We start from the raw sequence: 10,990 nt of genomic DNA on the forward strand, positions 1-10,990 counted from the left end.
TGCATTATGGAAGAAGTTCTTCCATATGAATCCTACTTCTTCCGTATGTTCAAAATTCTCACAAAAATCTTCTTCCATAACAAGCTAAAGGAAGAACACTTCATCGATCACAAAAAAATATACGAAACACCCCATACCTCGGTCGAGTCGAATTGAAAACAACACGTTCCAAGTACACAGCAACACTAACCCTCCAACAGCTTCAAAAAACCACACTTTAACATAGCAACGAGACCACACCGAAAAAACAACACTTAAACGATAAGCTAGTAGGGACCACAGGAAAAAAACGCAAAAAAACAAAGCGGAAAACGTAAGCGAGGAGGGACCATAGCTTTCCTTTTAAAGAAAATAACCATAGGGGCAAAATGAGAATATTAAAAATTTATTGGGTGCACCAACAATGTTGCTGGTGCACCTAGCAACACCCTAAGAAACACCACATAAGACAAGGCAGCATGAGGCAGTGCGGCGCAAACCTAGGCATGTCAATAACAAAGACATTGTAAACCCGAAATTGGCTTCTCTGCTGTCATTTTTCCAGCTTTTCATGTGTTGTCCACATAGTTGTGTTAATATTTAATTTTGTGATTCAATTTTAGTTTTGTGTGATTTTCAAGAGACAACACAGGGACAACTGGGAAAGGGACAACAGAGAAGTCAGGTCCCTATAAACTCCCTCATTCCATGCTTTTCAATGCATCCCATCCTACACTACAATACAATATTTAGACTTATTCTTATAAAATTAGTTTGTCTATTTTGACTTTTATCTCATACTTTGAGTAATAATTATTTTAATTTTTATAATTATAGTTTGTTTTACATAAAATTTTGTATCGTTAACCTATTAGTCTGTTAGTTCATATAGAAAGAAAAAAAAATAGAGTTATATAATTTTTTTAATATAAAATATATTTTTAAGTAGACTAACATAGATAGACTTTCATTCTTGTATGGTATATTAGATTTAGAAGTTTAGAATTTTATTATTGAGAAAAATTATTGTGATGTATTATATATATGTTTTTTTTATAATATTTAATAAATGATAATTAAATGTAGTGAATAAATGTATTTGAAATAATGTTTTTTTTTATAAGAGGAGTACTAACAACATATTCTTTAACATACTCTCTCTTATTAGTTAAAATATATTAAAAACTAGAAAATCAGAAGAAAGATTATTAAATAAGTTGTGAGACCTACTTAATTTTATGATTTTTAATTAATTTTAATCAATAAAAAATGTGTTTAAAAAATATGCTAAAGAATATAATCCTAACATTTCTCTTTTTATAATTAATTAAAATACGGAAAAAAAAATATAAATATGGATACATAGGTATGTAGTAGACAAGAGTTCAAATATTAAAATTACTTTTAATCTATATTTAAATATTTCTCTTATAAAATACAAATCTAAAGACAACTATCATATATAGTATCATATTCAAACTATACCAATTATAATCCCTGCCGATATAAAAAATAAAAAAAATGATCCCTACCACTTATTAAGTTGCCAATATCTTGTAAGACAAACCGGATCGGATAACATGGATATCCATGTTTCGTAAAGATTGTTCAAGTGCATTTGCAACTTAAAACGTTTATACCCAAAATAGTATTGTTAGATTGGATCTAAACTCAGACCTTATTCCATAATTCTAATTTGTTCTTGTAATTTTAAATAATAAGATATATCATCACATGTACCTACTACAAATCTAAATCTACAATGTATCACTCTTTATTCATACAAACCCAACACATAGTTTAGTAAAGTTCATAAAGATGAGATTGACAATATTTGAAAAACAAATTATTATAGGAAGTCTTTATTACATAATTAATCAGTATTTGTTCTCTCTCATGGTAACAGAAGTTATTTCTGTAATTCTTTCGATCTTGGAAATTACCATTGAAATGTGCAGAAAAGAATAAGATATCAAATGCGTGTTTTCTTTTTCATTTTAAAATTAAATATTTATTTTTAAATTTTTAAGAAATTTTCTAAAACAAATAATAATAATAATAATAATAATAATAATAATAATAGTAATAATAAATATTTTAAATTTAAATTAAACTAAACATGATATACAAATATGATTTGTTTATTGTGTAACATGATTAATAAATAACTTTCTTCTCAAACATGTAATTAAAAATTCAAATATCTGATTTGCTAAAAAAAATATCTATTAGACATATAAATCCTTTAAACTAATCTCATTATTTTGAAAATTTTATCCTTAATTTTTAATTTGCAATAATTTGAGTTCTAGAAAAAATTATTAACTAATAAAAAATATATTATCTCACAATAATGAGATTAATTATTACAAATGATATAATAATTTTATTAATAAATAATATATAAGTATAAATATTTCTGTAAACACTTATTATACTTAGGGAATGTCTTCATACTAGTATGACTTATTACCCAATTCTCATGTAATCTTGACATAAAAACAAATTAAAATGATTTAATTGAGGAAAGAAGTAATTGATAAACGCTTTGACTTGATTAGTTATTAATGATGTTTGTTTGAAAGTGATGGAAAAAGTAAAGAATTGGGACGTGAGACAAGGCAGCAACCCCCACCCTAGTAGGTTTATTTGTTTGTCAACAACAAAGACACCATCCTCTTCATTTCACTCTTCTCAACATTTGCACCATCGCACAACATTTTCTTCTTCGCTCCCTCGCTCAACCAACTCTTCTGCCATTATCATGTCTAAGGTCAATGACCAATGGGTTACAATGGTCATGGCCGACGACACCCTCGTCGCCAACCAGCTCCTCCTCCTCCGTCACCACCACCACCACCGACCCTCCGTCATCCGCCGCTGGGTCCACCGCCAGCGCCGCACCCCAAGGCTCCCCATCAGCGGCGCCCGGGACACCCCCACCACTCCCCTCACCTGGACCACCGCCACCTCCATCGACGGCTACGAGGGCCACACTCGCAAAACCGCAACAACCCATCCCTCAGCAGCATCTAAGGTGAGTCCTTTCTTTCTTTCTTTCTTCGCTTCGGTTATTTTTACGGTTACCACCACTAGGAAACTCTCTTTTCTGTTTTCTTCACTCTCCCTCTCACACTTTCGACTCTTCCTTCTGATTCCATCCAAAAATTACCATTCACAATTTGTCATTACATTTGTTTTACACTTTTACCCAACACCCCTCTGATCGCCGCCTACCATCTCCGCCGTGAACGCCTTCCGTAACTTCCGTTCCGTTCCCTTCTCGCGTTTTTTCCTCGCCGCTTCTCTCTCGGAAATTACCGTAATTGCCCTTCACCCCAAGACATTTTTTTGTTATTGTAAATTGTAATATTAAATTCTTTTATTTTTTATTATATATATTTTTCTAGTTTGGAATTTCTTATCCTTAATTAAAAACGTCAGAATATTTTTTTTAGCGTTTTATTAAGCAAAAAAGATTTTATATAAAAGTAATTTAATTTATTATAATTATTTGTTAGAAGGATGTGTCCTAAATGTTTGCCGGAATTAATACATTTACAACAAGAACGGCGGCGAACGAGGATCAGGGGCAGTTTCGTAATATCCGACTTGTACCCGTTTGCTTTTCGGGTGGCGTGTACTATGGTGGTGTTGTGTCGTGTTATTAGTGGTGTTGTGTTGTGAGGTTATGCACAACATAGTTCACTGTGATCTTCCTCACTGCAACTCTTCTGTTTCCTTCATTCATAATTCCCTGACAACGGATGAAAGTACAAACACCAAATCTACATTAAATTATATTTTTCGATGAGTTTGTTTGATTTTAATGTATAATTAAAATAAAACTAATTGTTTAGTTTATTCACAACGATCGACGAACACTTAATGCTGATAATATTAATTTGATTGTAAAATATTAAATGTTTTTAATTATTTAATAGCTAATATTAAATAATTTTATATTTTAATGTAATAGCTGATAAGTAGTACCTTCCTTAATAAAAATATTATATTCTATTATACTCCCTCCTATTGATATTTAATATTTTGTAATCAAATCAATTTATCCTCATTTGATTTAGAGTTGCTTCACTTGTTTGATTAAGAGTAATTAATATTTAGTTTTTAATAATTAAAGATATTCGACAGAAAATAGAAATATACAGCATTAAATATTCTTCAATTAATGCGACACACACTAACATCATTGTAATTCCGGGTAGTGGTTGGTTATTGGTTGTGCATGTTTTTTTAACTTGCCCTGGTATTTCAAAGGATAATATGGTCTTTTTCCGACCTGATAACAGTGGAATCCAAAAAGTGAGAATCTTTGGTTAAATTTTTTGATATATTTTATTCCCGATTCATACGAAGTAGCTTTGCTTTTACTTCGTTTTTTTCTTCCTCCAGAATGAATGAGTAAAAGGCTAATAGTGAAGAACTGAATATGTGATGGAATGCAACCAAACCACGTACAAAGGATAATGAAGTTGGAGAAAAAGTGCACTAGGCTGAGACTATTTTTTAGCTCCCATATTTGTCACCAAATTAATGATGCCAGTGTCGAGATGTTTCTTTCAATAAAAGTCATGTTAATTTTTTTTAACACTAGTCTTCATATGATTTTTTTAAATTCTCACTAATACGTACCTAGTTGTACGTGCGGTAGAATGAGCGATGTGTTTATTTTAGAAACGATGGGAGCTTATGACTTATATACTTACTGTAAGAGTCGTGGGAATTACGATAGCAGAGTAGTGTCTATATATATATATATAATTAGATTCTTTAAAAATGATATTTATATTTATAATTATGATGAGGGCGAGCCCTGGTACAGCGATAAAGTTGTGCCTTGATGACTTGTTGGTCATGGGTTCTCCCCCATACCTTCGCATAGCGAAGAGTCTCCGGACAATAGGGTACGAAGTTTTTTTTTTATTTATAATTACGATACAGTTTGGTACGGGTGGGAATTATATTTATAATTAGATTAGTCTATTTTGGAGTTAAATTCTTTCTTCAATCTTCAGTAATTTCTTGAAAGAATTTTTAAAAATTAACTCTTTAATTAAACATTACAAAATGTGACTAAATGCATGCTATTCATTAGTAAGAAGGGATAAACAGTGTGTGTAGTTAGTTTTAAACTGAATAATTGCATATCGTATAGTTCTATTTGTTAAAGGAGGAAAATATCTAATATTCACCCAATTCTTAATGTATAGTTTTTTTATTTATTTAATCACTACTAGAAAATAAGGTTTTAACATCGGTTATTTAAGACTTTCAACATCGGTTATTAATTGATGTTGAAAGTACCGATGTGGAAAGTAGTATCATTAACATCGGTTTTTCAAAACCGATGTTAACTAATAAATACAACATCGGTTATTTAAATAAGCGATGTTATATGATACGAATTATGAAAAAAAAAATTATAAATCTATAAATTAACATCGGTTTTTTAAAAAACTGATGTTGTAAGTGACATTTAACATCAGTTTTTTAAAAAACTGATGTTGTAAGTGACATTTAACATCAGTTTTTTAAATAACCAATGTTAAATGTGACATGTGACATCGGTTTTTTAAAAACTGATGTTGTAAGTAACATTTCACATCAGTTTTTTAAAAATCTGATGTTGTAAGTGATATTTAACATCGGTTATTTAAATAGGCGATGTTATATGATATGAATTATGAAGAAAAAAAAGTTATAAATCTATAAATCAACATCGATTTTTAAAAAACTGATGTTGTTAGTGACATGTAAGTGACATTTAACATCGGTTTTTTAAAAAATTGATGTTGTAAGTGACATTTAACATCGGTTTTTTAAAAAACTGATGTTGTAAGTGACATTTAACATCGGTTTTTTAATTAAAAAACTGATGTTGTAAGTAACATTTAACATCGGTTTTTTAAAAAACTGATGTTGTTTTAGAAATTTATTTTTAACATGATGTCTGTTTTTTCAATAAATCCCAAAAATAACCTGCAAATTTTAAAATCAGACCACACAACATATAATTTTCATTCTGTTTTGAAATAGTTTTTACCAGAAAATTCAATAAGAAATTTACTAATTACTATGAATTTAAAACATATTTAATGTTGAGACATGAATTGTAAATTAAGTAAGTAAATATAAACTACAATTACAAGATTGTCTAAACATCATAAGTTTCATTTTTCACTTTCAAATAGTACTTTGCCCACTGGTTGCGAAGTGCCTTCAATCTTTCTGGTTCCAATGGTCTAGGATCAGTGAAATACTGCATGATATAATAAAACATAAGTTAATAATATATTAGCAATCATAATAATATGAAATTTGGTGAATTAAAAATTACCATTTCCCAATTATTCTGGAAATTTCCTAAGATTATAGTTGACATCCAATGCATGACGTAATACCCACACTCAGTGCTTCCTTTTTGTCTATTACACTAAATACATTATGAAATTTAGATATGCAACGTTCAGTACAAATTAGTCTACACAATACTAAAATATAAGTGAAAACATATTGTAACTTTTAGGCAATGTGTTTTCCTCTGGAAGCATGTCGTGCATTACTTGAAGCAGTGAACTAAAGCTTTTGTCACTCCACCCATATCTGGCTTTGATATTAACCAGACTTAAAACTGCCGACAACAGCGTCAACGAATTCTTGCACCCCGGATACAAAGGTTTCTTTGAATCAGTTTGTAATGTATCATACATAGGGGCATGTGCTTGCTGAAAAGACTCTTGTCCAAGGTCACGAATCATATCCTCCAAGCGATCTCCCATTTCTACATCAAACGGTTTGGATTGTTGCCCACTCTGCATGTCTGTCATTTCACCATGCCATATCCACGTCGTATAATTCCTCTTAATTCCATCACACAACAGATGCTCTCGTATGTCATCCAGTATTTGTCGTCTTCCATTCAAACAATTGATGCAAGGACAATAATATTTTCCATCTTCATCCGGTTGACCTCTTTGTGAAGCAAATTGTAAGAATTGCTCGACGCCTTCCTCATATTCTGGGCTGATGCGACTTTCATTCATCCAACTTCGATCCATCTAAGTAATAACTCGGTCATACTCTCAAAGTTATTCGATGCATGAAAATCTCACTTTTTTATTATAGGTGTGGCCCTATCCCATTTGGGAAGACCGTCTTTTATGGTAGCTTCATACATCAGGGTTAATTCTATTTTGTTAAATTTGACAAAATTTTGGCAGCATTTCGCATTGGTCTCCAAGTACACAACATGAAATCGGTGAAATTAATTTTCCGATAATCAAGTATGCACCCAGAGAACAACTAGAAATGCATTACCGAAATTTCATCAAATTAAACAAAATAATTTTAACCTTAACACATGAATCTACCATAAAAATATCAGTCTCCCCAAACTGTCCAAACGGACAATTCAAGATTAAATACAATGATTAATGCAAACTATCCGCAAGAATTATTGCATTCAATCTCAAACGGGAATCTAAGGTTCACTCATCATGAACACAATTTATATAGCATATATCAATTGTCATTAATGGCAGTGAACACGTAATAAAAATATTCATTGGTAACAAACATTTGTACCTGTGATGATGAGCAGCACGATCCAAAATGAAAACAAGAATCAAAGAAATAACTGAATGAACACCTACATAAGACAATCTTGTGTATGATAAAAAAAAAAGAGTAAGATTAAGTATAACAAGCGCTCAGAAGATACGAGAACAATTTATTCTAAATTATACACACAACTTCTATTACCTCTCACAAGATCACACGAGAGATGTGGGAGGTGGGGATTCAAACACGACTGCGCTGAGTTTTGTGTGTGTTCTCTAATTGGACAAATCAAATCTCATTACTCTCTGCTTATTTATTAGAAAGAAAAGAGAAGGCATATATTTGTAGAAAAGTGATTACAATTAGATATATACCTGGTAGTACGTTTCGATAATTTTCAGTGGCCCTTCAGCTGAATTAGGGAGTACGTGCCCTCAAGTTGAATGTTAGAGTTGTTGATGTCTCTTAAGCAATCTTCAAGTTGAAAGTGAAGCAAGAGCGACTGTCTACTAAGCAAATTAATTATTAATCATCAATGATATGGATAAACAAATTAAAAATAAGACAAATGTTAAGCAAATTAATTATTAATCATCAATGATATGGATAAACAAATTAAAAATAAGACAAATGTTAATCACTAAAGAAAGGAAGTAATTAAGTATAACCCTTAAATCCAGAAAATTAGTAAATAATGAAAGTAGTAAGCATCAAATAATTTTAGATATAACATTTACAATAGCAGGTCAGCATGTACTTTAACAAATGAGAACACAAAAGAAAGGAAATAGCATTACTTCACTAGTTGTGCAATTTCATAGTCTCGAACTCGGTATAATAGCCCTTAAATCAATACCTACGGGAGTGTTTGCTTTCATGCTTTATATATGAAATTCCGGACATGGATACCATGCAAATCAGTAAACAGAGAGATTTGGAAATAAGGAAATATGCCACAAATTTAAAATACTCAAATGAAGGTCCAGCCACTTGAGCATTAATACAAAAACATAGAATGCGAGATTTAGAAGAAAATACAAACCACACAACTTCAGAAAGAACAGTTAGCAGTAGCGGGAACGAGTTAGTTGGCTCTCTCTTGCTCGATTCCAAGGAAATCACTTAACGCTGACTGAAAAGTTACTCGAAATTTCACTATCTAAACTACGATTGGCGGCTAAACAATGAAAAATTAAAGAAAACGCTGGCATTGCAAAGAGGAATTGCAGTAGCACAGTGTGACGCGGAAAAGCGAACGAAAGAAGGAATGAACCTGAGAGCGTTTATCGTAGACGAAAATGGCGTGTTCGGAAGAAGATGGAAATTGAACACCGGCTTTGGTCCGCGCTAGGGCTGTTCCTGTCTTGCTGATTTGCCCGGACTCCAAGCTAATTTTTATTCATCGGGTTTATAAGATAATTTCTCTATCTTTTTTTTTTCATTTTCTTATCTCATGTTTAATTCCTCTGACTCTGATTAAAGTCGAGTCTGAAAACTGGTTAAGATAGTTTATATGTTTAGACTATGCATATTACTTATTGGGGGTGTACAATAATACGCATATTAAGAAAATAATACTACAAATAAAAAAATGAAATAAACTATCATTATCACAATTTTTGAAGTAAAAAATTACTAAACTATCATTATCTCCGAATTGCCTAAGAACGAATATGGAGTAAGTGTTACTGAATCGCCTACACTTTTCCAAACCCACCTGATAGGCTTCAAAGCAGGAATAAAACTTAATTAATTAAAATACACAAGGAAAGCTAATATGCTAGTAATTAACTTGCTAAGGTTAATCATGGTTATATATAGGAACTATCTTTCTAATTAGCTAGAGCTACGTACGTACGTATTAGGACGAGCATTTTCTTAAAATTAGACTAAGTTGAGCAAGTCATTTTAATTATTTTTTAATTTTTTTATTAGTTGAGAAGTTCGTTAAACTGTTCCGTAAACAAATTTTTTAAAATAATTTTAATATTTTTTAGTAACTTCTAATATTTTTTAAACATTAATTGAAATAATATTTTTTAAAATACTAAATATTATTTTTTTATATTTTATTTCATTTTTATTCTTCAAATATTTATTCAATTTTTTATTATTTTTTAAATATATTATTTATGTCGGTATATAATTTTAAATTACTTTAACAACTAAATTTATCAAATATTTATAATTAAATAAATTAATTTTTCAACTTTAATTATCAATTTTCAGTTATGCATAGCTTCTAACTAATTTTATCCAACATATACTAAATAAGTGAAATTTTATAGCATTTATTACAGGCTGGCCTACATATATAATGATTGGAGAGGGAGTTAATCCGATGAACGTACATTTAAGTTCTAATACTAGTGCTAATTAATACGAATAATATATGATATTGGATATCGTACTTAAAGCAAAATGTTAAAATTGTTGAAACTGGTTTCCTTCATAGAGAACAAATACTTTACCTGCCGCGTCGTTGTCGCTCTCTCCGGTATTGAATCAAATCACATACTCTATGCAACAAAACCATTCTGCAACCACCTTCTTATTATTGATTGTTATAGATAGTCATTTCTTCAATTCTCTGCATGTCATGTGTTACTGATAGAAGATGCTGTCTCACATTTGTACTTCCTACGTCTTCAATCAATCGTATTTTACAACGTGGGTTATTATTAATTTACTAGTATTTTTTTCTCTCTCAGTTTTAACTTCATTTTTTTATTTCTCCTTATTTCTTGTCACATTTTTTATTGTAGTTTTTTTTGTTTAAATTAGAAAATGTTTTATCAAAGTCTCAATGGTCTCTTATATAAGGAGAGATTGGATTATCTGATTTTTATCTTCTCCTTTTAGATAATGTGAATAGGGGGTAATGTAATTATCTCATCTTTTCTCTAATAAAATATATTTTAGGATATTAGCATTATATTTTTATCTTGTAGCTAAGAGATAAAGTTTCCCTCTTATTTTATTACAAAAAGTAGTTTTAACATCGGCTTATTAAAATCGGTTTAAAACCGATGTTAAGTTAACGATGCTATGTCTACTTTACGTTTTGTTGAATAATTTAAATAGTATTATGCCACGCCCATCAAATCAAATCGTCCTGTTCTTGTTTTGTTTAGTATAGTTGGGATGAAAGGCTAGGCTCTGCTATTCTAGTTGCCGTGCATTCCGGGGATGAAACGAAATCTGCTGCAGGTATAAGAATGCCAAGTAACAGAAGAGTAGAGTTCAACTTTTCTATAGGCTGAAGGCGTTTAGTTATTTCTATATTTAGCTTAGATGCGAAGTGCAATGCTTGCACCAAAAAAAATAAAATAAGTCAGTTGTAATATACAGTTACAGGCGACCCCATCTCTATTCATATCGAGCCCATTACACTATGTGCTGCCTAGGCTTAGGTGAATTTGTATCATAG

At 30.7% G+C, this 10,990-nt stretch overlaps 1 protein-coding gene and 2 long non-coding RNA genes across 3 annotated transcripts in view; 1 reads left to right on the forward strand and 2 right to left on the reverse strand.

The window, feature by feature from the left end:
* The first annotated feature begins 2,613 nt into the window (after nucleotides 1-2,613).
* LOC100775702 (uncharacterized) overlaps nucleotides 2,614-10,990 on the forward strand; it is a 10,048-nt gene continuing 1,671 nt past the window's right edge. The window contains exon 1 of the mRNA XM_006583044.3: nucleotides 2,614-3,016. Within this exon, the coding sequence (XP_006583107.1) occupies nucleotides 2,744-3,016 (273 nt within the window). The 5' untranslated portion in view covers nucleotides 2,614-2,743. The remainder of the gene's footprint in view (nucleotides 3,017-10,990) is intronic.
* On the reverse strand, nucleotides 6,037-6,398 carry LOC102659354 (uncharacterized). The gene is made up of 2 exons (XR_415040.2): nucleotides 6,338-6,398; nucleotides 6,037-6,259 (listed from the first exon to the last, which is right to left on the reverse strand). It is a non-coding gene; the product is annotated as an uncharacterized lncRNA (long non-coding RNA).
* Nucleotides 6,838-7,874, reverse strand: LOC106799406 (uncharacterized). The gene is made up of 3 exons (XR_001389104.3): nucleotides 7,762-7,874; nucleotides 7,585-7,662; nucleotides 6,838-7,058 (listed from the first exon to the last, which is right to left on the reverse strand). It is a non-coding gene; the product is annotated as an uncharacterized lncRNA (long non-coding RNA).

The sequence above is a fragment of the Glycine max genome, chromosome 7 (genome assembly GCF_000004515.6).
Source record: "Glycine max cultivar Williams 82 chromosome 7, Glycine_max_v4.0, whole genome shotgun sequence".
Taxonomy (NCBI): domain Eukaryota; kingdom Viridiplantae; phylum Streptophyta; class Magnoliopsida; order Fabales; family Fabaceae; genus Glycine; species Glycine max.